The sequence below is a fragment of the Amblyomma mixtum genome, chromosome 9 (assembly GCF_055824585.1).
Source record: "Amblyomma mixtum isolate Tamu chromosome 9, ASM5582458v1, whole genome shotgun sequence".
In the NCBI taxonomy this organism is placed as follows: domain Eukaryota; kingdom Metazoa; phylum Arthropoda; class Arachnida; order Ixodida; family Ixodidae; genus Amblyomma; species Amblyomma mixtum.
The window spans coordinates 102,508,549-102,534,287 of record NC_143020.1 but is presented as its reverse complement, the minus strand read 5'-3'; the positions used below and the strand labels follow the sequence as shown (position 1 = coordinate 102,534,287).

General features: G+C 47.0%; 1 protein-coding gene across 4 annotated transcripts in view; it reads right to left on the bottom strand.

Moving 5' to 3' along the window:
- Positions 1-25,739, bottom strand: part of LOC149330409 (cGMP-inhibited 3',5'-cyclic phosphodiesterase 3A-like) — a 321,644-nt gene that overhangs the window by 17,082 nt on the left and 278,823 nt on the right. For 3 of the 4 annotated variants that reach the window (XM_089560952.1, XM_089560954.1, XM_089560955.1), the window contains 13 exons: positions 18,650-18,910; positions 17,532-17,740; positions 15,506-15,834; positions 14,128-14,312; positions 12,441-12,620; positions 8,639-8,750; positions 7,942-8,079; positions 7,359-7,492; positions 5,962-6,165; positions 5,273-5,434; positions 4,806-4,986; positions 2,011-2,085; positions 211-258 (listed from right to left, as the gene is read on the bottom strand). In XM_089560952.1, coding sequence (XP_089417078.1) covers positions 211-258; positions 2,011-2,085; positions 4,806-4,986; positions 5,273-5,434; positions 5,962-6,165; positions 7,359-7,492; positions 7,942-8,079; positions 8,639-8,750; positions 12,441-12,620; positions 14,128-14,312; positions 15,506-15,834; positions 17,532-17,740; positions 18,650-18,910 — 2,218 coding nt within the window. The remainder of the gene's footprint in view (positions 1-210; positions 259-2,010; positions 2,086-4,805; positions 4,987-5,272; positions 5,435-5,961; positions 6,166-7,358; positions 7,493-7,941; positions 8,080-8,638; positions 8,751-12,440; positions 12,621-14,127; positions 14,313-15,505; positions 15,835-17,531; positions 17,741-18,649; positions 18,911-25,739) is intronic. The other variant, XM_089560953.1, reaches the window with a different exon arrangement.

Sequence of the window (25,739 nt, the reverse complement as noted above, 5' to 3'; positions counted from 1 at the left end):
TGATAACTGAACATTTAGGGCTGAGGCATGAACAAAATGGAATGTGGACATCACTTTGACGTGCACAGTGAAGATGTGTGTGACCAAAAAAAAAGGAAGGGTGATGTGCGCTACTTTGGGTAATCTATTGGTCAAAAAGAGAGGAAGTTGCCTATAAAAAAAAGAGGCTTCCCCTGCTCTGAATGTCGTAAAGAGCAAGCCGTTACGTACCACACCATGCTATTGCCTTCAAACTGTAGAATCGCATACCTCCACCATCTAGTGAGGAAAGCCAACAACGTTAGTGACTAACGGGGCTCTATACCTGCTGACAGGGTAAGACAGTGAACAAAAGTGTACAACTGGTGGAAAGCACACACACACAGAACAAAACAAAGACACATATCTACTGACTGCGTCTGCCTGAAACAAGAAACGCATACGGCAATATTGCTAACGCTGCAAACACCTAATAACACTGGAAGGGACAGGCATGCTGGTGTTTCCTAGGCACAGGAAAACATATGAACACCTACAGGAGGCTAAAAACTACTGAGCTGCCAGTAACCATTTGGTTAAGTGGCAAATGCATTGTGGCAGCAAATGCGCAATACAGGCTTAACACTGAAGCACTAGTTTAGAAGTCATTCGGAGCAGGCTTCTGAAAGCAGCACTAGATGAACACCTGACTTCACCCCAACAAAGAAGTCCTACACAGCTTTTTGCAATGTTTGAGTATGACAAGAGTTTGGTTCATAAAACAAGGCTCAAATTACGTGATGAAATTACAAAAAAAGATTAGTACCAACTAAATGCCAGCTTGCACACTGCCGAACTGTGGTTGTTCAGAACAAGAAATTGGAATAAGAATACTGGAAGGAATAAAATGTGTGTTATTAATGACTGTTTGCAACTATCGACACATTCATGTTCTTCATATTATCTTCGCCCATTCACCTGCATACTGATACATCAATTGGTTTCTTCTCAATGTGTCAGTTGTATTAGTTTTAGCATTAGTTTAGCATGAGTGGTGAATGCTACTCTTGAGCCATAAAATTATTATCATTATCAGTTTTAACATGGTGTACATGCTCAGCTGGATACCTTGATTAGCAAAGAGCAGGTTAAGAGTGTGCATGCACATGACAGAGTTATGATTTATGTTTTAAGATTGCCGTAGGACGATGCTAGTCTAGGTTACAAAGCTGCAAAATACAAATGCCAATAATACTTCGCAGCATTGGCTGAGAAGTGGGATAGCTTAGTAGTCTTATTTCGTAGCTTTATTAGTGTGGTCAGGTTTGTACATGAGAATTCTAATGTGCGTTTGAATTCGTTTTGATTTTAGCTATTTTAAAAGGTTGTAAAAGTTCAGCTGCCTTGCTTTTCCAGATGTGTCACAGTAAAAAAAGAAAGGAAGGTGTTCCATATGTTCAAAGTGGCAAGTCAAAATTCTGTAATGCACAATCACAGGTTGCAACTGAAACACATACACATTGGACAGTTACCACCAAGGCTGCTGTAAACTGCCAGCACGAAGAAAACCAACAGCTGAAAGCATAGTAAGGACATAGCATACACACCATTCGCTAAAACCGAATGTGTCAACCTGTAGCACAACAAATGACATTTGCAATGAATTGCCAAGTATAATTGAGCTTGCATATGTAATGAAGTTCTAGAACACACATGGCTACACAACACCGCATTGATATGCTCCGCAAAAATTTACACGCTTGTGGACATAATTGCGCCTGACAAAAAAAATTTTCATGGACAGTAATCAACATTCCTTATGCGGGCTCCCAGAGCCCCTGATTCACAACACAGGGGAACCGAAGAACACCAGTGGTTTTACTCAGATCCTCAAATGCTCATTGACAGCAGTTTCTTAGGCCTAGACATGTTTCAGCAATACTCAAAAACTTCCTCTGCCAGCACACTTCTAAGAAATACTTTTAGAAAAGACGCCACAGCAGCCTGGGTATCCAAAGTGAGAAATACTGACAGTAAAGAAACGGTGCTTACCGCTTGCCGATGTTTCTCCTTCCGTTTCCTCTTCCGTGTCTCTCCCGGTTTGAGAATCAGTTTTGTCGGTGCCGCCTATGAGACCGAACGAAGAAGTGTATGAAAACAAATTCCAGACATCAAGTAAGAATTAAGGTTTTAAAGAGAAAAAACAAGAATATAAAAGACAAATGTTGCCAGCCTATAAGGTCATAGTATGGCTCTGAAGTTCGCTAACAGAGGAAATAGATATGTAACTTGCTTACAGTGTGGAATAAATGCTCAATATAATTGGAATAACGTAAACATTTCCAATAAATAAGCCGTTTGCTTGCATCTGATCAGTGCGAAGTTCCCTTTGAAAAATAGCACCGTCGAGAGCTGAGCAGCTTGGTTGACGTGTGCAAAAGTGCCGAGATGTATGAGGTCACAAGTTTCAAACGATTTGCAACTTCACAAAAGGCATTTACTTATCTCTGGCCCAACTTGCGACCTGCCTTACTATGCGTAAATTCGATAAGTCTTGATACTAAGGAGAGGTACTTGAAAAAAAAATGCAGATATATAGGCGAAACGCTGGATGTCCCTATTTCAAGAGCCGCATTTCGTAATGATTCTTCTCGCTTTCCTTTCATTTGGTCGTGACTTCACTCGTAACGAGAACAATGGAAGGTGGGGAACCAAATGACCAATCAGAGGCACGGTCAGCCTGGTCGCGGCATCGCCCACAGGCGTGTTCCTGCCGCGACCAATGTGATGCCAGCCTCCAAGGTCACCGGCAGCATCGACCAATGGTAGGAGATGAAATGAAGTAAAATAAAAACAAATGAATCGTTAGAAAATACGGCCCCAGAAATACATTCCCAAACGAGGCGCATTGAAGCCTCTGTGTTTTATGGATGCTATCTCCCCCTTAATCTACTACTTCCTCTTCATATTCATTTTCTTCTAAGGTAGCCTATATAACATGTATAACTTCTCCTATCTATGTGGCTATGAATGCAGTGTATGCCATACGTGGCCATCCACTGGTCATACATTGGCCATAAACTGTGCCCTTACAAAAACATGGGTGCCGTTTATACTTATCCAGGTTAGTAATTGAAACTACTCTATTTCAGTGAGCGCAGCAGTGCGAACGAAATATGGCTGCCGCGAACGTTGGACGCAGAAACGTTGCCGCCAAAAGGGTATGCAAAACTTGCTGAGAAATCTGGCACGCTTGTCCTATGGAATGTATTCCTGCATTAAAATATCCCGAAAATCAGCATCAAACATGAATACGTCGCGTATAAAAGTTGCACCCAACACATGAGTGCACTTTATTGTCCTTGTGTGGACGAGTTTCAACAAGTGGCCATTGCCTCTAAGTCCTTCATTGTGCAGGAAACATAGAATCGTTGAAGATGTCAACACTCTTCTCTGCTGAGAACTTGCTCCTGCATTATGGCTATCCACCGAAATCGGATTGCGAGCGCACGTGATTAGCGTGAATTCCTTAACGGATATCTGCACACCCTGGCTTACAACGTAGAGTGGGGCACGCAGTATATGGTTTTCTGGAGCCTCGCTAGCACATGCGTACGGGCCGCAATCTCTCACACGAGTGAAGGCGCCGTCGGCTGTGCCGGAGGACTGAGCGATCCCTTATCATGATCAAATATGTCCTACAACAGCGGCATTTGCAAGAGAGTGTGTCTTAGCGTAACGCCGAAAGGCGAAAGGAGCGTGACAAGAAGCGAAGTGCCCCGAGCATAGGCCATCATACGAGGGGGGGGGGGGGGGGGGGGGAGTGTTGTTGAACCGGTCTGGTACTAAGACGGCATAAGACAAGATGCATTAGTGTAGTTCCCTAGCTCGCTAGTTACGGCTACGTAGAGGATGTTGCACTTTTGGGTAGGGCGCCCCAGGAAAGCTTAAGGAAGCAGACTGTCTAGGCGAGCTACTACGGATGATGCCCTGTAGGCGACTCCAAGTGAGTGAATAAAATACCACGCCGAAACCGTGCACCGACTGGTCCATATTCTTGTTCTATAAATATATGAATCAACGTCTACACATAATATTCCGTGTTTCAGAAAGGGCTTCAGAAAACCGAAAGCACATTAGTACGCGCATTGCATTGCCCCTGCTTTATCGCTATTGGAGAAACGTGTGAACACATGTTCACGGCGAAGAATTTCAAAGCGGATCAGAAGCTTGCAATGTGCAGTTGCAAACAAACCAGCAGGTTGGCAGTATGATGAATAACAGGAGACGCTGTCATAATTTTCATCAGATACAGTTGCCAGAAAAGCAACGATTCCGCGCCGTAGGACACTGCAATGTTGATTTGCAGTACAGATTTGTGAAGTATTGCAACAAAACTCGAATAATTACAGTGCTCCCTAATGCGTTATTACAGCGTTGTGGTTATGGGCAATTTCTGTGACTCAATGATGAAGTTATTTTACGGCGACAGCCGCGTGAATATCGTTCCGCGTAATCGAGTCGTCGTTGCTGTCCGCAAAAGTGGCATCCTCCACCCCTCCAACCCAAAACATAAAACCTGCCAACCTGCATCGCAATACAAATGCCCCCAAAGATCTCCCAGTCCGCCGCATATCGGCAGCCACGCGCGTTGTGGGGGGTGCAGGTTCTACGCGTTGACCGCAGGTGCGCAAGGCCTCCGCCGCTGGCACTCCTGGGATTTTTCGTCACGAACGACGTGACTGAGAAGCCACGCCGGCGACGACGACACCGGCTTTCCCGCCTCACGAGCTCCTTAAAGCTTTCGCGCCAATAAGAGAAGAGAGAGAAAGGAAGAAGCGGCTTGCCTTCGTCTTCGCTGTCGGACGCCTCGACCCAGTGGCCGGGCAGCAGGCCGGCCTCGCCGTACGCGTTGCAGAGCGGAGCCACGAGGTGGTTGATGAAGGACTCCTGTAGTTTAGCAAGCTGCGGGTTGCAGCGGTCCATGAAGGGAGACACCTGCATGCCCAGTGTCGCCTCTTCGTCGCCCTGTGCACAAGAGTGGGCGAGAGGGTGTTATGAGAGGACTTGGGGTCACCTCGTGGTCATCACGTGACCAGCACGTGGTCACCACGCGCAATGTCGCATGCAGTGCTACCGTGACAGGCTGTTTAATCGTACCGTGAAGGCGCGAATGTGTAAACCTTAGCAAGAAAGGCAGAAGAACGTGACGTTCAGCGATTCCAACATGGCGGGTACTCAGCTGTCACATTATGCGAGCGTACATGTGCCACGTTTCCGCTTAATGTAAAAAAAAGAGCGATAGAGGGCGTACCTGTTCGTAGAATTCCTCGGCTATCCTGAACGTCCACTGTACGTGGATGTCGTGCCTCTTGCAGGGTCCGTTGATGTCGGCCAGCTTGATGGCCATCTCCATGACCAGTAGCCGGTCCGTCTCGTTGTTCCAGTCGATCCCCGGGGCATCCGTGTCGTTTGCCTTTGAAGAGGAAATGGATCAATAAGTAAGTTAATCAGTGAATGCTGCAAACCACCTTATTTAGCGACGCGATAGTGCTACTCGAGTAGACCATCTTGTTCTTTTTTTGCCTTAACTCTGCTTTAACGAACTGGCAAAGTGCATGGTTGTGCAAACCTGGAAGTAAACTGCACATAACTCTTCCAAGCAGAACCGCAGAAGCACTGTTCAAAAATCGACGCGATCAGAAAAGAACGGCCCCACTTTCAGGCGAACTAGGAACATCGGCTGTCCATATATTTGTATATCTTGGGTTTCCGTTCCAGGTAAAATATGTGGTTTCACAACTCTCCGAACAACCATGAAGATATAGTTATCAACGGGACTGGCGATAAGAAAAATGTCTGAAACACGTATTTATCGAGGATTAAAGATTTGAGGTCGCCAGTTGCGTCTTCAGCTTACGCACTCTTATGATATATATTTTCAGTATCGGTACTCGAATGTGACGTTAGGAGGAGCAGTAGTGGGGAGTAGTGCGTCATCACCTTGGCGTTGAACTCGGCAAGGATCTCGAAATGCCTCTTGAGATCAGTGGCGAGAATACACTCGATGACAAGGAAGCGGAACCGCTTGAACTCGGCCTTGTCCAAGTGCACGAGGAAATTGAACTTGGACTCTGAGAGGAATAGCGTCCACGCGGACGCCGCGTGGTAGTTCTCCAGCACCGACCGGTCGTTGTACAAAACGGCCTGAAAGAGATAACCAAAAGTCCTCTCGTTGACAAAGCACCAACGAAAGCGTCGCACGGTAATCCCGAGCAAGCACAATCTGCAGTGCGCTGAATTCTTTCAGTTCGATTCAGTTCACTAACTTCAATACAACTTACAATACTTCAATACAACTTCAATACAACTTACAATACTTCAATACAACTTCAATACAACTTACAATACTTCAGTACAACTATTTGTAAATTTTAAAATACCTAGAGGATAGCGGAAAATTTCGAAATCGACACGAGAGGTGCCATTATCATCATGAGAGAGGTGACCCGACCTTAAACGCAATGGCACATTTAATACGGTGACGTCAAGTGTCTAGAAAAGACGTCAGCTACCCAAGGACCTATCTTAGGTCGGGCCGAAGAGAAAATTCTGCAAAATGACACTTTGCGCCGGGGTACCAAGCTCTCTAGCGGCGTCACATGTCGGTAACGTATTTGAACAGTCCACGTTTGGGTATGAGCTGACCAGGCAGCAATAAGCACTCAATGCCTGTGCATAATGAAAAGTGATTTAATATCCGTTGTCGAAAGCTTATTTGATGTAAGACTCTAATTTCAGCGAACAGCTGCTCTCGAGTTCCGCAAAGTAAAAAGCAGGGCTGATCCGAAACTCTGAAGGGCTAGCTGCCTCGTGATCGCAAAAAAAAAATCACGAGACGTTTTTTTACCAATGCTGTCAATTGCAGCATGAGGAGTGTCTAACCGTTTTGATGGAAGCAGGCTGTTATAGCAGCTCAGCAAGCAGAATGTCGTTTTACATTTTACTTGGCGCATTTCTTTTTCTAAATAGATGGCAGCCATGGTTCCGCCGCCACCGTCACTGCCGGAAGTAAACACCTCAAGTACAGGTCACTGTACTCTGCCAACATTCCCTCTCCTATGCACTCTATCCATATCTCAGTATTTCACCTTCCCTTGTTCCCTATTACAGTCCAGAGACCGTTACTTCCGCTGACCTTTCCACCCTTACACACAAGAAAGATTTCTCACTCTTTAAAATGGTTTGCAATGTAAAATGCGCACTTCTATAACTTACTGCCAAGGCAAATAGCCCCATTTGTTATAAAAGTAGAGAAAAATGTATGTTTTCGCTTATTTGTCGGCGAAGTTTGCAAGGCCATAATGCTAAAAAAAAGGCGTCGAAGCTCTCTTTCTCACCTGTGGTGCGTACGTGGAGACCAGAAAGGCGTTCGTCCTGCCTGGGTGGTCATAGTCGTGCATGGCTGCAGCTGTGTACAGTGCCATGAGTTCTAACGCCGGAAAGTTGGCTCCCATGATACCATAGGTTTCCTCTGCAAATTAAAAGAGACCATTAACACGCATTTACTGATACTTCCTGTAATGTAGCACCATTCGTGGTACATGCTTTTTCAAGAAGGAGTGCAAGACGACAATAGAGTCGTTATTTTATGGGCGTTTAACGTCTCAAAGGGACTCAGACTATGAGGGACGCCGTAGTGAAGGGCTTCGGAAATTTCGACCACCTGGGGTTCTTTAACGTGCACTGACATCGCACAGTACATGGACCTCTAGAATTTTGCCTCCGTGAAATGACCGTTAGCTGCAGAGAAATATGTGGAATCTGTAGTGTCATCCAGAATTACTAACTGCATGGATATGGTCAATGACTCGCTTGTCAAGCTAACTCACTTGTTAAGTGAAGACCAATGCACCGGTTGGAGGAGCAGTTCTGATAATCGAAGGCGGCATTTCGCCTGGGGCTTGTCTATAGGAGCGTTACCTGCTAGGAAATTTCCGGTCGTCTTGTGTAGCGGTGAGTCCGTGGTGTCCGGCACCACCTGAGTGAATCCTGGGATGGCTTGCGATGTCAAGTAGTACACCCCGTGGAGGACGTCCGCGGCGTGCATTCGATTGTGATCTGGGGAACAAGATCCCAGCGGTAAATAATGACATCAGCGGCATCATCATAACCATCAGCCTGACTACGCCCACAGGAGGGCAAAGGTCTCTCCCATGTTTCTCCAGTTAACCCCGTCCTTTGCCAGTTGCGGCCACCCTATCCCCACAAACTTCTTAATCTCATCTGCCCGCCTAACTTTCTGCCGCCCCCTGCTACGCTTGCCTTCTCTTGGAATCCACTCCGTTACCCTTAAGGACCAGCGGTTATGTTGCCTTCGCATTGCATGCCCTGCCAAAGCCCATTTCTTCCTCTTGATTTCAAATAGGATGTCATTAACCCGCGTTTGTTCTCTCACCCGCTCTGCCCGATTCCGGTTTCTTAACGTTGCGTCTATCATCTTAACGTTACACCTAACTCCTAATCAGTGGCGAGCACTGGTAAATGGGGACATAAGCGTGTAAGGAGAAGAAAATGAGGACAGCAGTGGAAAACAGCGGCAAAGAGGAGCATTCCTCTAGTCTTAGAATATGCTGGTGCAATGCAACGCTTAATGAGGGAAAGTTGGTAGAAGACTCACATGGTTTTTCTCTATAACCACTCTCGAGTGCATGGAAGTAGTGGAGAAACTCGGGCTCCGGGATTTTGAAGGCATCGAACAGACCAACTTCTAAAAATACGCGATAACACATCTGAAAAGATAGAAAGAGAGAGTGAGGGGCAGCATACATAAACTGCAACGAAAATGCAACGATAAGAGCGAAAAGCAGACACAAAAGTTTTGCAGAACAATGTCGTCATGTATGCGACTGAAAGAACCAGTCTCGTCAAAGAAATAAAAGAAAAAAATTTGCACGAGTATAACAATACCGCTACGCAAGACCAGCGCTTTCGTCATATTGTATGATTGTGCATTTGTGATGAAGTAATCGAGTGCTCATATGACGGAAAGCTTTAGAGAGATATCCCAAGAAATCTGCCAGCATCCAAGCAGTAACTTTTTTTTTTGTGCAACTCTGTGACTGTACCCGCAAAAGAGAAGAAAAAGTTCTTGTGGGTAATAGAATTTGGCGAATAGTGTTGCCAGCTGCCAGAGAGATATTAGACGCCTGTCGTTGGGGCAGGCATATATTTACGTCAACGAAGTTCAGGCAGGCAGCCCTGCGCCATCGCTGCCTTACCAAGAGTTCGCTTAAAGCAACCTTTACTGACGCATATTCTCTCCACTCCCTCGTTTTGTAAATATACGAGGTGTTTCAGAGAAGGTGATCATGAATTTTTAAAAAGAGCGTTTTTGCGGTAAAGATAAGTTTTTTGCGTCGCGATAATACCAGTGTTCGTGGACGTCAAAAAACAGGCGAATCATGTTAGCTATTTAAGCGACGAACTGATTCCAATATAGTTATCTTTTTAACTGCTACCTATAGGCACCTGACTGCAATTAGATATTTGTAGCCGGCCGTTAGTCATAGCCATATGAGTTGTTAGTGTTTCGAAAACGCGATTATCCTCGATACTGTGTCTGGACAAAATTTCGCTACATCGTGCCAAAATACATGCGCTTTCGAAAAGCATACAGGCAAAGCAACCCCTCCAGTGCGTGAAACTAGTCGAACTAGACAAACTTTGCCGAAGCACAGCGCCAAGGCTAATCGCATTTTCGAAATTCTAAAAGCTTATAAGGGCATTACTAACACCATGCTACAAATCTCTAATGAAATCAGGTGCCTATCGGTAATAGTTAAAAAAGTTAAATTTAGAATTTAGTTAATCACTAGAATTGTCACTGGAACAGCCTTCCACACGACATCGCCGCAATCACCTGCCCATCAACATTTGCGAACTGTTTAACTGCTACCTTTAACAGCGAATAATATTTGTATCTTACGTTTTTTCTTTGTTTATTTAATCTGATTTTTCAATGTAACCCACCCCTTATGTAATACCCCCAATCCTGGGGGCCTTTAAGGTAATAAAGTGAAGTGAAGTGAAGTGACCCACCTGTTTTTGGCATCCACCAGTACTGGTATTACTATGCCGCAAAAAGCTTCTCTTTACATCGAAAACCTTATTTTCAAAAATGAGTGATCATCGTCTCTGAAACACCCGGTGTAGCTTAAAATCGCGACCTCAATTTTTAACGCGCGATGCGACCGTTTACAATTTGGAGACTGGTTATCTGCGCTGCGGACTATATATATACATATCAACCTTTCCAACTGGCAAACGACCCAACATGTTTCAGTTATAAAAGGAATTGAGCTTTTAGCGGGCTCTTTCCAGATGTGTCTCGAGTAGACTCGCTTTCGCAAAGCATTAGCGCGGAGTTTGTTAAGCAACTCCGAATAAAATAAAACAACACAGACGCTGATCTCTGCGAAGGCCATTGGAAACGAGACTCGGTGAATTCGGTGAATAAGAGTCTTACATTCGACACGCATATTCAATCATCGGCCGTACTTTCATCTCTCCGGTTCTTAGGACTCCTATAGAAGCTGGACTCAGCGACACTAGATCAAAGGGACAGTCTGCTTACTTTTGTCGGCCATATTCTTGTTTTCTCATATGAAAGATCGTTTATCAAATATACCAATACCCGCTGTGGCGCTCAGAAACATAGTGGAACAATTTAAAACCTAACTTTTGCATATCGTAGTCTCGTTTTCTATGGTAGACGGCCTCTAAAACTTTGAGATCGAAGACATGAATTGGACAGCAAGTAACTCTATGCAACTTTATAAACACGGCGACTGCCAGAATATGCCACTATTTTTATACTAGTTTCCGACAGTAGGTCGTCTCTTTAACTGCCTTTAGAACTTCTTTGAACGTCCTTACGCTGTGTGAGACATTGGTTTGTATTTGCTGTATAATGAACAAGGATGGAATCCTTCAACTATCTGCCCTAACTGAGTTAGAAGAGTAGGTTTGTATACCTGCGCGAAAATACCGCCGGCTGAGTATTATAAATTCCCGTTATGCCGACTGTTACCAAGCTCATACCAGGGTATAATATATGTCAAACAACTTTTTGCCTCAAAAGACTGCTCGTACGGAAGGTTTAGCTGGTGCCAATTATGACACCTCTACAAAAGAACGAGAAAGTGAAGATGGAAGCCTTGATGATGAACAGGGTTAAATAGATGAGTTAGCGTTTGGGTAATTCATGCGTGGGCAATTTCACAGCGTGGTCGCACGAAAGGCAGGATGCATCGTGCTAAAGTGTTAAGGCGGAAGCCTTTAATGCCTCGTCGTTGTAAGCAGGGGTTGTCGACAGAAATGTCACGCTTTTCAATTGGTCGAAACCGTCGTGACGTCACAGTGCGCGAATTTCAAACAGGGCCGATTGTACTCTGGTTACTAACCATGCAACCAATTAAAGGCATCGTACAGTGATGCTCCAAGTAAGTGGTACTGAGTTTAGTCAATTGCTTACTTAACCAATTAGCCTAATGAACCTTTCTAGACAGACCAGATAAATAAATAAAATCGAGTAGGAAATTGGTCGAGCTCGGGAATCGAACCCCGGTCTCCGGAGTGCGAGACGAGCACGCTACCACTCCGCCATGCCAGCTTTTTTTTTCTTCAACATGGTATTTATTACAGTGATGTAATGTTCTATGTACATGAACTATATACAAGCCATTATGAAAACAGTGGTAAACAATACATATTGAAAAGACCATGCACTAGAAAAGGGGCAATGCAGAGCACATCACTAATAGTGAGTGCCACTCCGGTTCGTACTAAGTCTGGGCATACACGTCTCTTAGATGAACAACCATTCGACTGAAGTGATCCTTTCCCATCCCATCCCGTCCCATCCCATCCCATCCCATCCCAACCTGTTGTGTCTACAAAGGATCCGTCATGCCAGCTCGATGGTTTGGAATGAACAAAGGCGCGTCTGGTGAATACGGTGTCTTCGTTCACTCCTATCTTCCTCCCTTCGCGTTAGGGCGAGGTTTAGGTGTCCACCGAGATATGAGAGACAGATAAATTTCCTTTCCTCAAAAACCAATTTACCGATGAGCAAGACGTAAAACCGAACGGGCGATGGCGTCCTATGGACTCCCTGGCAGCATTGCAAGACGCTGTCGCGTTCCGCTCTTAGAGGCGAAGCTTAACATCTTAACCACATATCAGTGACATGAGCAGCAACACCGCGCTTTAGGCTTTCGCCTCACCGCACTTTAGGTCAACAAAGTGCCCCCCCCCCCCCCTGCATTTTTCGAAACCGAGTAACTTCTACCGCTCAGTAAATGAATTCCGAAGATGGCGAGAAGATGACAACTTTCTATGAATAGTCATCAATGCAGCAGACATATCCCACGTGTCGTAGGTTCGGATGAGTTGAGAGAATCAACGGTCAAAGGACAGACCTTGCTGAGTATGGTGTCCGGATTTAGCCTGTTGAGATCGAAGATAGGGTAGTCCCACTCGGCTATCCGGCCCAGCAGTGGGTCGCGGACGATTTCCTCGGGTAAGAAGAGGGTTTCCCCCACATAGAGGCCACCCCCTTCCACGCGGTCGGCGTCCCCTTCGTTCCCCGATCCCGAGTCCTGCGGGGAAGAGGCAACAGAAATCATGAGCCGGTTACCGGAGCTCAAGCACACGGTCGCTTGTAGACGGCTCTAAGAACCTTTCAAGCACACCCGATGGAGATCACTCGTAAATAGAAAAAAAATTAACAAAACTAAACACATGCTTTACAGGGGTGATCGTAGTCTAAGGCGTAAGCCTTTGCATAGCTCGTATACACTTGTTGAGTGCACTAAAACGGTGTACTCAGGTGTGCATTGGCTGCATATGTCCAGCTTTTCTGCGCATTCGACGACTAGCGACATCAGTTGGCGTTCAGGTGCGAACACTGCGTAACTGAATGGATAAGAATGTTTTAAACTTGTAATTTTCAGAAAACTAGAGTGTTTCGAGAGGTCCCGCGTGAACATGCTGATTACCATGGTCGTTTCTTCCTCATCACTGCAAAATCTGACCTATAAATAGCTTCTTCGTGCACGCAAACCATTTCCGATGGTCAGAGAAAATCAATAGGATGTTCCGAACTTTCGAAATTCCCGCGATACTTCTGAGAGTTCAGCGCCACGTGGCCAGTAGTGGCAGCCATGCGAACTAGAAGCATTTGCCCTGATTTCCTGCCCTTGTTTGACGCTGTCTCCCGGGATTCCATGCAGGTCTCTGAGGCGTGAGGGGTAGGCCACTAGCGCACGAAAGCTCATGCGCGATAGAATATTGTTTCCAGCCCCGGTGAGCCATTCGTAAACGACCGCAGTGCGCCATTGTCGTGGTCTAGACAAGTGTGCACAGTACGCTACTCATGTGCAGTCTTGGTCGAAGTCATAAAGCCGAAGGCTTTTTGCTTCAGCCTTTATATTAGAGCCATTACGACACTATTAAAGACCGAAGGACCTTGAAATGTTAACAGAAGGTTTCTACTGGATGTAGAGAGAGAGAGAGAGAGAGATACAGAGAGGGGAAAGGCAGGGAAGTCAACCAGAAATGTTTCCGGTTGGCTACCCTGCACAGGGGAAGGGAACGAGGGGATTAAAAAGGGAAGAGAGAAGGAACGAGAGGCACAATCAGAACCTGTCAATCAAGGCAGTCTCTCGTAAAAAACAAACAAAACAGTGCCTTCTAAGCCTTGATGGTAGTCGACGGTTGTGGCCACGGACCGATGATCTTGGCCTCTGTGAAAGGGCGAGGATCAAGGCGGTGCAGAACACAACGCAGCTTACGTCTTCCGTTAACGAAGACAGGGCACTCACACAAGAGATGATTGATTGTCTCTTCGCAGACACAGTTCACACAAGAAGGGCTGCCGGCCATCGCGATCCGGAAAGCATACTGATTCATGAAGGATGTAGAGAAGCTTCCTGCTTGACTTTTGTTTTGAATGATTCGCTACATGGAGCATTCTAGGGCCATTCACTTCGCTGCAAGTGAACGCTGTGGCCTTGAGACTTTTAACCAACACTGTACGTCCATGATCAAGATAAGGGCAGAGTGAGAAAAAGAATGGGGAGAAAGAAGGAGAGAGATAAGAGGTACCTCGTCCCCCGGTTCTCCTTTGGCACCACTGGCGTCCCCGAGGCGTCTCTCGCGGGGCCTTGCCGCTAGCGTCGCGCCCACCCGAGCCCCGCAGAGTCCGCAGCGGACGGGTCCCGCCGTCGTCGCTGCCGTCGTCGCCGTGGCCACTGCGGCCGTCGCCTGCTGCGGCGACCGCAAGGCACCCTCTGCAAGGGACGACACATAAGGCGCATACTGTTAGTGCAAGGCACAGCGTAAGGAACACTGCTATGCCCCCTGTGCAAGGTGCTCTGTAAGTGGTCTCTAAAAACGATACACCTATATGGGAGTAAAAAGGGACTAAGCTGTCTTCACGCAACACATCTGACAATGTCCCTCACAGTGACTTAAAACGTGTGCATTACATCTCCTCCCTCACTTAAACAGAAAGGAATAAAAAAGGAATCAGTTGCCCTCTAGAGTGCACTCCAGCTGATTCCCTTTTTACACCTTTCTGGTTAGAGTGTAGGATGAGCTACAGGAAAGTGCGCTAGAGGACAGATGACTCCCTTCTTACTCCTTTCTGTGAAGAGTGTGGGAGGAGCTGTAATGCACACGTTGTGAGTCAGTTTCCCTTGGTCAAAAGTTCAGGGGAATCCCCCAAGGTGGAGTAGATTTGTAATAAGGGAGTAATTACTGATTTACATCCACCCGAGCGCAGCCATACGGCAACATAGGAAAGCTGTACAGCTTTCTCAGAAACTTGGCTGCGCTCGCGGGATGTCAGTGAGTTTCCCTTATGTAGAAAAGCGTGTTTAAGCGCCATAAAATTTCTGACGAGGAACCTTCCTTCACTTTGGCTTTATCTTGGCTAAAATCCTATCAGTGCGCTTACTACTGATTACAGTAATCATTTCGTCAATTAGTTGTATTATTTAAGGCGAGATGCTGTCGATGTGATTCCATTTATTCGAGTGATATCATCCATTTCCACAAACGATCTCGGTTGGTTGCCACCAACTAGATCATGGCCAACGGCGATTGCTTGAGGGAATAGCCATAATTACTTAACTTTATCAACATCCTCACTGAATTCACAATAGCCCTAACTGCTTCAGTTACTGCTGAGCATGTCCCATGAGAACTTGATGTGCCCTCATGGACAATGGTAGGTGCTTGAGGGAATAACCATATTTACGTAACTTTATCAACACCCTCACTGAAGTCCCAATAGCCCTAACTGCATCAGTTACCCCTGTGTATGTCCCATGAGAACTGCATGTGCCCCCATGGCCAATGGTAGCTGCTTGGGGGAATAACTATAATTACATAACTTTATCATCACCCTCATTGAAATCCCAATAGATCCCTAACAGTTCCAGTTACCGCTGAGTTTATATCACATCTGATCATCCCTCACCCAGCACGTTGGGCCCGCTCGCCGGGTCGTTGGTGTCCGACCCGCTGGGCGAGTCGTTGCTGGAGTCGTAGTCGGATGTGTGCAGCCGGCGCACCGAGGGCAGCGGCGGTGCTGCGCCCTGGTGGTCGGGGGCGGCGGCCTCGCCCGCCGCGCCGGGCGCCGTCCCGGCCAGGCTGAGCGGGTGGAGGCTGCACACCGTCTTTCGCTCGCGCACGCCCCGTCGCGACAGCGCCGACGACGGGATGGCCGTCGTGGAGAAGGAGCGGCCCTTCGGCTGCAGCGTCGCCGGACCACCCGAGGAGGACGGCGGGCCGCGGGCCGACGAACCGCTGCAGCAGTGACAACATTGACTTTCATCGCCCACTCTCAAAGAAACACGACCGAACCGCGTCAAAAATACGACAAAAACGTTTTATAGTTTTGTCGTAACGACAGACTTTTCTGTCGTTACGACAAACTTCCCTGTCGTCACGACAGATTTTTCTGTCGTTCTGTAGTATTTACTGTACTACCGAAGATTCCCTGCAGTACTTCTCTGTAGTCTGTAGTTCCATAGTTCTGTTGTGTGATAACTACCCAAAATTCTGCTGTTACCAGAAAAAATTATGTTGTTAAACTACAAGTTTTTTGCCGAAACCATTACAGAAATCCGTTGTGACGACAGAAACTTTTATACTGTGCTTTTTTTTACGGGGCGTCATTGCCATCATCCTAAGACAGGTTGTACCTATTGCACAGGCAAACTGAAGCCTCTGCTCCAATGATCTCCTTATAGCCCTGTCCTGTAGCCAGCCCCAGCTGTGCTTGGATCTCTGTAAGCTTAATATCCTTCCCGCTATACCTTAGGCTTAGCTGTCCTTGGTTACGAGTCAGTTCCTATCTTCACAACTCAACCACAGGCTGTTTCCTTCAGCTAGTGTTTTTTTGACATGGTATCCAGACAGGCACCCTAACACAGCGCCGTATATCTGTTCACCGCGTACTCTACCCTGCCCAAGTCCGTTCCCTAAATATAAGCAGAAAAATCATGTCTGTTGGAGTCTACACTACAATCCGCTTTGTTGGCATTATTGTATGGTTTCAGTCAAAACAGATGCGAGAGTCCTCTAGGGAGCTAACGCTTCAAAGAATTTCATAAGAGGTTCAACGTTGCATGCTTGCTCTGCTCGGGGCGCTAGGAAGAACACGAACGGGCGCATGATGTAGGCCTTTACACCTTTGCGTGAGGTGCTGTGAGAATACACAGCGTGAAAACGGTAATAAATTAAGAAAATTAGGGTCCGCTGTGTGATACTCAGGATATTCTGAATAGAAAGCTGTCGGAAATGACCTTATGGTAACTCGCTACACGGCATCTCGCTACAGGAGCCTACATTGCAGAGCTACCACCCTGATTCAGGCGGTGTAAGTCTTCGACTACCTAGACTTGCCACCGCTAGGTGCGAGTTCGTGTTGCCAGCACAGAACTGGCTTCCACGTCATTTAGGATTTCAGACATGGACACTGCATTCACGCCGGGGCTCGCGTGGCATTGGGAGGAGAAGAGAGAGAGAGAAACATAAGGACGGAAAGGCAGGGAGATTAACCAGGCGATGCCCAGCAGGCTACCCTACACGTGGGGAGGAGAAGAAAGGAGGCAAAAAGGTAAAAGAGCGGCAGCGAAATGAGTTTTTAAAGTGTACATCAACCACTATGTCAAGGCGACAGACGGCGCTGACTTAAAGCTTAAAGTTTATAGACGGGAACACAACTCCGAGTCCTTTAAGAACCTCAGGAGCACTTTATTTATTTATTTATTTGTACCTCACAGGCCCCGAAGAGCATTGGGTGAGGGGGGCAAATCGAAAAAAGGAATATGTGAGGAACGTGAGAAACGTTGTGAGGAACGTTCTGTCCAAGGCCTTGGGAGGTAAAAGATAAGAAAAGGATAAGCATGACGACCATGTAGCACGGGGCGGAAACTGTGCACTCGAACTCTGTTGAGACGAAGGATGCTTGAGCAGGTACCAGGCAAAGACGTATATACCTGGTAGCTGCCGCGTGGTTGGCCAGGAAGGCCTGGTGCTGGGAGACGCCGGACCCCTCGGTGGCGGCAGCCGCGTGCCTGAAACTAGTGCTCCTCTTTCGGCTGGGCTCTGGCTCCAGCGTGGGCATGCCCGTCGCCGAGGTAGTCGTCGTCCACGTGCTCGTCGACATCCGCCGGAGCAGGCCCGGAGGAAGATTGCGGCGCAGCCGCTGCACGGGGAAGGAGGAAGAACGGACGGATGACGCGGAACTGCTCGGACTACAGCCAGTGCAGCAAATGAACCATCATGAGGAGAGTGGCTGTTGGCTTCTGTCATATATATATATATATATATATATATATATATATATATATATATATATATATATATATATATATATATATTCGCCATTGATCAACACCACAAAATTAATAAATATAAAAAATTTCTCTGTGTTCCTTGGTTTCTGTGTCTGTTGGATTCTCTAATATATATATATATACGGCAACTTGTGCGGCTCCTTCTAAGAAACAAACGCCAACTTCTCCACTAAATCGAATTCACCTAGCCCAGCAAAGAGTCTTGTTCAACATTGCAGGTATAGTAGAATGGAAAGTAGTAAGTCGCGGTCCTGGAAAAGTAAATTAGCCGTCTGAAACACGAAACACATGACAAACATGTGCTTGCTACTAAGAGCCCTGAAAAGGCTCAAGCATATATGAGTTACGACAGTCACTATGCAGTGTGCTCTACACTTAAAGGGAACAGCTGATCTATATATCGGAGTTTGAGGACGTTCGTTCAGGCCACTGTCTCCTCCCCTTTCTACATCAATGAAGCAGCTTCAGCACCCCCATAAAATATTTTAGACTTCTATAAACTTTCCATAGACTGCTGTCTATAGTCAATAGACTTTCTATAAACGAATCCTATAGATTAGCCTATAGGCAGTATGGAGACAATATATAGATTATGGCCGCACAATTTTAGTACACTTTCTTCTAAAGACAGTCTACATATTTAGATAGAGAAAAGGGTATAATATATATAGAAAGGGAACAGAGTCTATAGAAAGTCTACAGAACATTTTTATGACAGGCAGCTGCCTGTGCGATATACGGATGTGACGGGCGTATACCTTGGGCAGTGCCGACGGTCTTTCTCCGGTGTAGGGTATCTCCTCGGTGTCCGAGCCGCAGTTGAAGTCTGCGAGCGAGACGGAGGCGCCCCCGGGCCTGGGCCGGGGCTGCGGCGGTCCATGGCTGGGCGGCGACAGCAGCGTGGCCAGCGCGCGAAGGCCGCTCACCACGTGCGGCGGTAGGTTGGGGTCGAGCAGCATGTCCGTCACCAGGCCGTGCGCCTCGGCGAGCAGAGCCACGTCCACGGTAGAGCTAGAGCCCTGCACACAGGGAACCCACGGTTGGCCACGAGAACACGCTGTGTTGAAACAGCATCGCCATTACAACACAACCTGCCACAAATACTCAATCGACATCAACATGTCGAGCTAATTTCATTGAAACAAGTTGAAGATTTTTTTCCAACCTATAAACAGTACTAATAAGGGAATAATTACTCATTGACATCCACCCGAGCGCAGCCAAACGGCTACAAAGGAAAGCTATGCAGCTTTCTCAGAAACTTCGCAGTTAAAGAAAAATTCGTCCTGGTCCGGGGTTCAAACCCGGTACCACCGCTTCACCGGAGCAGTCGCTCAGCCTGAGTCGCTTTGGGTCGTTAAACTCTAATAAAAAAAAATGAAACCCTGACACCTATTTCACAAAGCCCGAGCTCCAGCGTATTACGAAAGCGCCATCTGCCGCGCCAATCAACAACTCAACGCGGGCAGCGGCCGAGGTCGGTGGCATGTTGTACAAATCACAGGCCACTCGAGAGGCGTTAACTCCGTTCTCGAGTGTCTCCTACTTATGAAACTGGGAGCAAAGTTTGCATTCCCCTCTGGCGTAACGCGTCGCTGTTATCCCCCACCGCACTCGAAGCTCCTGTTTATCTCATACCACTGCGCCAAAACAACACATGTTCCGAACGGGGAGGTTCGGGCTTGACGGCTTCGTACTCTGCGCCAAAACATGAAATAAGGCGGGGCATATTTCATTGTGATAGTTTGATTGGGAGCTTCTGGAGCGTCGGTCCAGTAGGTAATGAATGAATAAATGAATGAATGAATGAATGAATGAATGAATGAATGAATGAATGAATGAATGAATGAATGAATGCATGAATGAATGAATGAAAGCATACACGTGGGGTATTGGTCGAATGTTTATGGGAATCCCCCAAGGTGGAGTAGATTTGTAATAAGGGAGTAATTACTTATTGGCTTCCACCCGAGCGCAGCCATACGGCTACAAGGGAAAGCTATACAGCTTTCTCAGTTTCTCAGCTTTCTCACTTCGAGTTATTGATCAATTCACTCTCGCCCTACCGTAAGCTTGCCGTCCCGGTTAGCTCAATTCGTAGAGCCACTGCTCCGGTGAAGCGGTGGTCCCGGGTTCGAACCCCGGACCAGGACGAATTTTTCTTTGACTGCGAAGTTTCTGAGAAAGCTGTATAGCTTTCCTTTGTAGCCGTATGGCTGCGCTAGGGTGGATGGTAATGAGTAATTACTCACTTATTACAAACGTGGGGTGTGTACAAGCTTTTCTTTCCCCTGTCCTGATGTTCGGCTCCCCGCCAGAACCGAAAGCTCCCGCCCGCGTTCACTTGCTGAACATCGAGAATCTTATCCGGGTGGATCGATGAGCGGACGCACTCAGGAATGCGTTTTGTGCGGTTATATGACCCAGTTTGGCTTGAACCACGAAGGCACTGTACGGTCGCTCACACGGCGTCACGGGGACTGGGGTGTGGAATGCGGTGAAGCTTTCTATGGGCAGTCTCGGCGTTTCACAACGAAAGCTGTGGAATTGCTCTGGACTAAACAGCATAGCAGTGTCGTAATCGAAAACTGCCATTTCCTTCGGCTGCTGAAACCGAAACATACAGTCGCAGTGGCGTATTTTACACATGGGTCACGTGGGACGTATGCGACATATGGGTGACATAGCACACCTGTGTTTTTTGGGACATATGGGACATATAAGTCTTTGGAACATGTGGGCTATATGGGCTATATAGGGTTTAATGGTGCACAGGCTCATATTGTGCATATGGGTCCACTAGGACATACAGTATATGCTTGATGGACATATGAGTATATGGGCCATATGGAATTTGGTGTTACGAAACATATGCTCTGAAGGATCAGGGCTCTTAAGAATATGCTGACATCTCTGGTCTTAAGGCCCAGCTGGGGCCTGGAAATACGTGTACTCTTGGGGCGGGCCGTAAGGTACAATGCTGTTGCCGCTGTGACTTCATCACTGAGCAGAATTAGGAAAAAAGGGTGTTGCTTCTTGAATTACAACAACGAAAAAGTCTATAAACAAACGCACTCAAAAGTTCAGAACTAAACATATTTCGCGCTTTTTTTTTCTTGGGGGAGGGGGCCAATGGCCGCGGAGGAGGATAAGACGAGGTGACATTAGATAACTCGATCTAATCCAATGAAATACTGTTTTTTTTTTCGTTTGTGCAAAGTACAAAAGTGGATGGATCGCCAAAAGCTGCCGTAACCAACATGGCGAGGTGATTGCCGCGACTCATGACAGCAATTTTCCTTCGAATTGCAAACACATATCTTCCGATCTACTTTAACACCCAAAGCGTCAAAAAATTCGCTGGAAGCCTCAAGGACAGCTTATTGAAAAGTATGTGTTGGGCAGGCGAGGGAGCCGAGTAAATGAACATTTGTTCGGCTTTCACGGAGTAGGCCCTTCCTTAAGTACCGCATGCCAGTTAACGTGCCAGTCGTTGGCACGTCTTCTTGCGAGCGGACTGAAAGCATGGTGGAAGGCCCGAAGGAAAAAACTAAAGAAAAGCAAATGTCCCAACCCTCAAAGCGGGCGGACAAGGAGTCCCTAAGGCGCGTCCTCTCAAGAGCGCAGCCTTTTTCTTGCTCCTTCACCTCCTCTCGGCGAGGATTAAAATGCGCACCGTCTTCCTTTCCCTAAGAAAGACAGCTCCGCCTCTCTTCCAGCGCCTAATCCCTCCTTCCCTAACCAAACTCCAAGCTCCGCAGTTCCAACTCCCCGACAGCGGCCTCTTAACTGCTTCCGGTCCACTAACCAGACTCCCGTGATCAGCGCGAACCGAGGGAAAGATACAACTAAAACAGTCCTCCCACCTTCAACGATGCGCAAGGACGTACAACACACTCCGCATAGCAAGAGCTCGTCCCAATCACTGCTCGCCTGTCCTGGCCGGAAGGGGGCCTCCAACAAACAAAGACCACCAGGACGGAAGAAGCAGGGAAAAAGAAGGGAAGAAGAAGGGAAGAAGCAGGGAAGAACCCCACGCACACACACAAAACAACGCACACGCTCGGAAGGAGAACAAGCCCAGCGTCAAGGACAAGTGTGGCGGCCGGCACAGCACAAAGCGGAGCAAGACACGCTAGCCCCATTTAACGCTGCGGGAAATGGGGATGAAAGGGGGGGAGGCTGGGGAAGGTGGAGGACAAGCCACGCTCGGATCCAGCGGGCGTTAGTCTCCGCTGCAAAGTCAGCAGGAAAGCCGGCCTTTTCCTCCGCCCAAGCAACCGAAGCATCAGCAGCAAACGGCGGCAGGTTGAAAGGAAAACAAACACTCGGAAGAAAGGGGGAGAACAAAAAAGAGGTTACGGATGGAGAAGCACAGGCGACGAACGTGGCGGCGGGCTTTGAAAAAAAAAAAAAATAGGGAGATTTCAAAGAGTGCCAAGGGGGGGAATGGGAACGGAGTGAGAGAAGAGCGGAGGGCGTGGGTGAAAGCCTAATTACCCTGGCCGGAAATTGGAATCCCTCCGCGAGAGGCGATCGACGACGCGGCCATCGGTTGCGCCGCGATGGTGGTGCCCGGAACGCAGCTCGGGACCCGCTCGAGTGGGCTCGGGTCCGCCGGTGACAATAGGCGGCGAAATTGCTGCCACAGGTTGTGTGTGTGTGTTTGTGTGCGCTTCGACGCCGTTGGGATAGGAACGGAAGTGCGAGCGTTGTCGATTGAAAGCGCTCCTTTATCCGGACCAACCGACGAGCGTATTAAGCGGAGGAGAAACGGGAGAAGAACGAACACAAGTGGCGGGCCAATGGAACCAATGAAATAGGAGTGGCTAACGCTCACTAAGCGACGCCGTAAATGAAGTGTCACGTTAACCGGCTTGCGCTGCACACTCGTTGCTGCCAGCGAGCAGAGCACGCTTTGTGGAGGCGGCAGAGTGGTATAGTGCTCGCCTCTGGTGAGTCCAGCCAAAACACTTCACTTCCCCCCGTCTCGTGACGCGCACTGTCTTAATGTTTTGACGAACGCTGCACCATGCAGCCAGCAAGCGCTTGGGAAGGGATCGCCGAAGGGTCTGCTTGCAGAGTTCTGTTCAAGGACGAAAACAGAAAAAAAAACAACACACCTGCAGCTAGCAGCCGACAGACAGTTGACATTTCACGTCCACTGCGTTCTTGCAATGGGCGTTCCGAATGGCGCGACTATTCTCGGTGCGCCGTTCACGGCTGACAGCTTGTTCTGGGGTCATTATGTTCGGCCGGTTAGTTTTAAGGCGAAAGCCTTTAATGGCGCATACTGTCGTCAGTTAACAAAGCATGTCACACGCGTTTAACTCGGGAACTAACCATGGTGGAAGTAAACCAATGGTTGTTTCAGATATAGGATGAGCAAATGAACCTAGAAGACAATTTTGATGACAGTAGATTAATTAGGTAATTAATTATAGGCAAAAATGCTTAAATTGCGTCGAAATAGCGCAGACGTCGATATAGCCATAGGAGCGGTGTGACGTCACATCCACTGAAAGTGGTCACGGAATAGTGAAAATTGGCACAGAATGGTCGGGAAAACGTCGGATTTGTGTCAAATTAGATGAAAAAGTCTGTAATTAAGCGTTATTAACATTTAAGATCCCCGAAAGATGTATAATTTGGGTATCGATATAGCCACGGGAACGGTGTAACGTCACATCCACTGGAAGTCGTCACGGCATAGTGTCCTCAGCTTTCTCCTCTCAAAACTTTAGTTGCCAAAGTGTCCTCGCGATTTTTGTATTAGGGCAATGTCCTTGTCCGACATCAGTGTCTTTTGAATAGTTATGAGCTCTACTTAAAAGACTATAGACACCAAATTTTTGCTTGCGCATTTTGTTCTTTCAAACGATGCGTTCGACATCGATATAGATAAAGCACCCTGTGGTATTCGTCCACGACCACTAAATAATTTATGATTGAATTTCTTCTTGACCCTGTTTCGGTGTCATCAATCGAACGATGGCTGTGGCGCATAGTTGAACTTCAGGTAACGTGACGCATGAAAAAAACGGCAACACAACTGCTGATACGTCGTTTGTTGTAATTACAGCTCTTGGAGGAGGCTGCCTTCAGTGCTGCAGTGAGTTAAAACTGCGTTTATATTAAAACTGCGCTTATATTAAAGTTTTTCCGTGGCTCACATCACCTGAAGCTCAACTACACGTCACAGCCATCGTTCCGTTGATGAAGCCGATACATCATAACAGAAGAAATTCAATTACAAATTATTTAGTGGCCGTAGGCGAATACCACGCGGTTATCCACGTATTCCAATGTCTGACGCATTATTTTAAAGGTGAAACATGCAATAAAAATAGATGTATATAGTTTTTTAAGCAATAGTAAAGGTCGCCGACCTAGTTGCAGCTTAATGACATGGTCCTTGCCGGTATTCAACGTCCTTAAATCGTCATAAACTCTACAGAAGGAACCTCATAGTCGACTGCGTTGGTTGCAGCTTCTGGCCATGGTGCTTGTCCGACTCCCAGCGTCTTTGAATCGTTATAAGCTATAATAACGAACAAAAGTCCGTCCGAACAGCTTTGCTGTAGTCCTATGACAGTCTTATCCCTTTCCTTGAGCCCGAATTTGTTTACCACAAGCAGCCGAAAAATCTTCTTTCCGCGCCTTGAAGGTATTTCGCTGAGAGAAAAGAGCCACCTTCTTCTCATGCCACTGCCGTAGAAGTCAACAAGATAAAAACGAAATGCAGCAGAACGCATTTCATATCGACTTCTAAATCCAGGAGCCGTAATTACGAGTACAAACAAAATAGTGTCTGGTTCGTCAATGACTCCCGGTAAGATGAATGCGAGCCCATGACAAGCTCTGCTCGTCACCCGGTTACAATGACACAACTCGCCATGACAAGTAGACCGCGTCCACGTGACCGAAAAGGCTAAATGGCATAATGTTTACCGGGCTAATAACAAATACTGATAACTGCGGTTTTGAACGTATCCTGTCATCGTATGTAAGTTCTACTGTATGTTTTAAATCGCCAGCTGCGAAAAGTATGTTTTCAGGACGCTTTCGTAGCAGAAGTGGGAGAAGCAGGAATTTCAGTCAATAGTGGATTTGGTAATATAGTTGCTATAAAGTCTTTACAGTTTAACCTCGTTGTAGCGAATATGAAGGGGTCCGGCGATTACTTCATTATAGCCGTAACTTCGTTATAGCCCGTGTTGACCGAGCCTGCAAGGGGAATCATCATTCATTTGTTATATCCATTATTTCGTTATAAAACGTTTCGTTACTACGAGGTCGGACTGTACTAGTAGCTGTTTTCTCCGCGGTCGTATAATAGTTCTTCTATCGTAGCAACGAACTCAGTGATGTGGGCCAATTCAGGATCACATACAGAGGTGAGCCCGTTTCTCCAGAGCACTCCAGAGGTGAGCTGCAGAGTGAATGAAGTGGAGTTTTACGCAGCTGCTTTCATAACGGTGAAGTGCTTGTTCCCGTACGGGGTTGCATGTCTATCCGGCTGTACTCGAGCGCAAACATTTTCTCCGAATTGAGTACCTGCTCTGAAAATTCGCTTCCTTTCATCCGCAGAGCACCGCTCGAGCACTCTCTGGAGCGCTCTTCAGAAGTGTGCTCACCACTATACGTCATCACCTTGCGACAACTGAGCATCACCGGCTGGCTAGAGAAAATATGCCTTTTATGGCCACCTTATTGTTATCACTTTCTTGCCAAGCATTTCGAAAACGTGTGAATTCTTAATATGTAATGCAGCGTTATCAAAAGCGTGCCTTAGTTCACGTAAATTTTTACAGCGCAAAGATCTCGCAGAACATAACGCTCTTATGA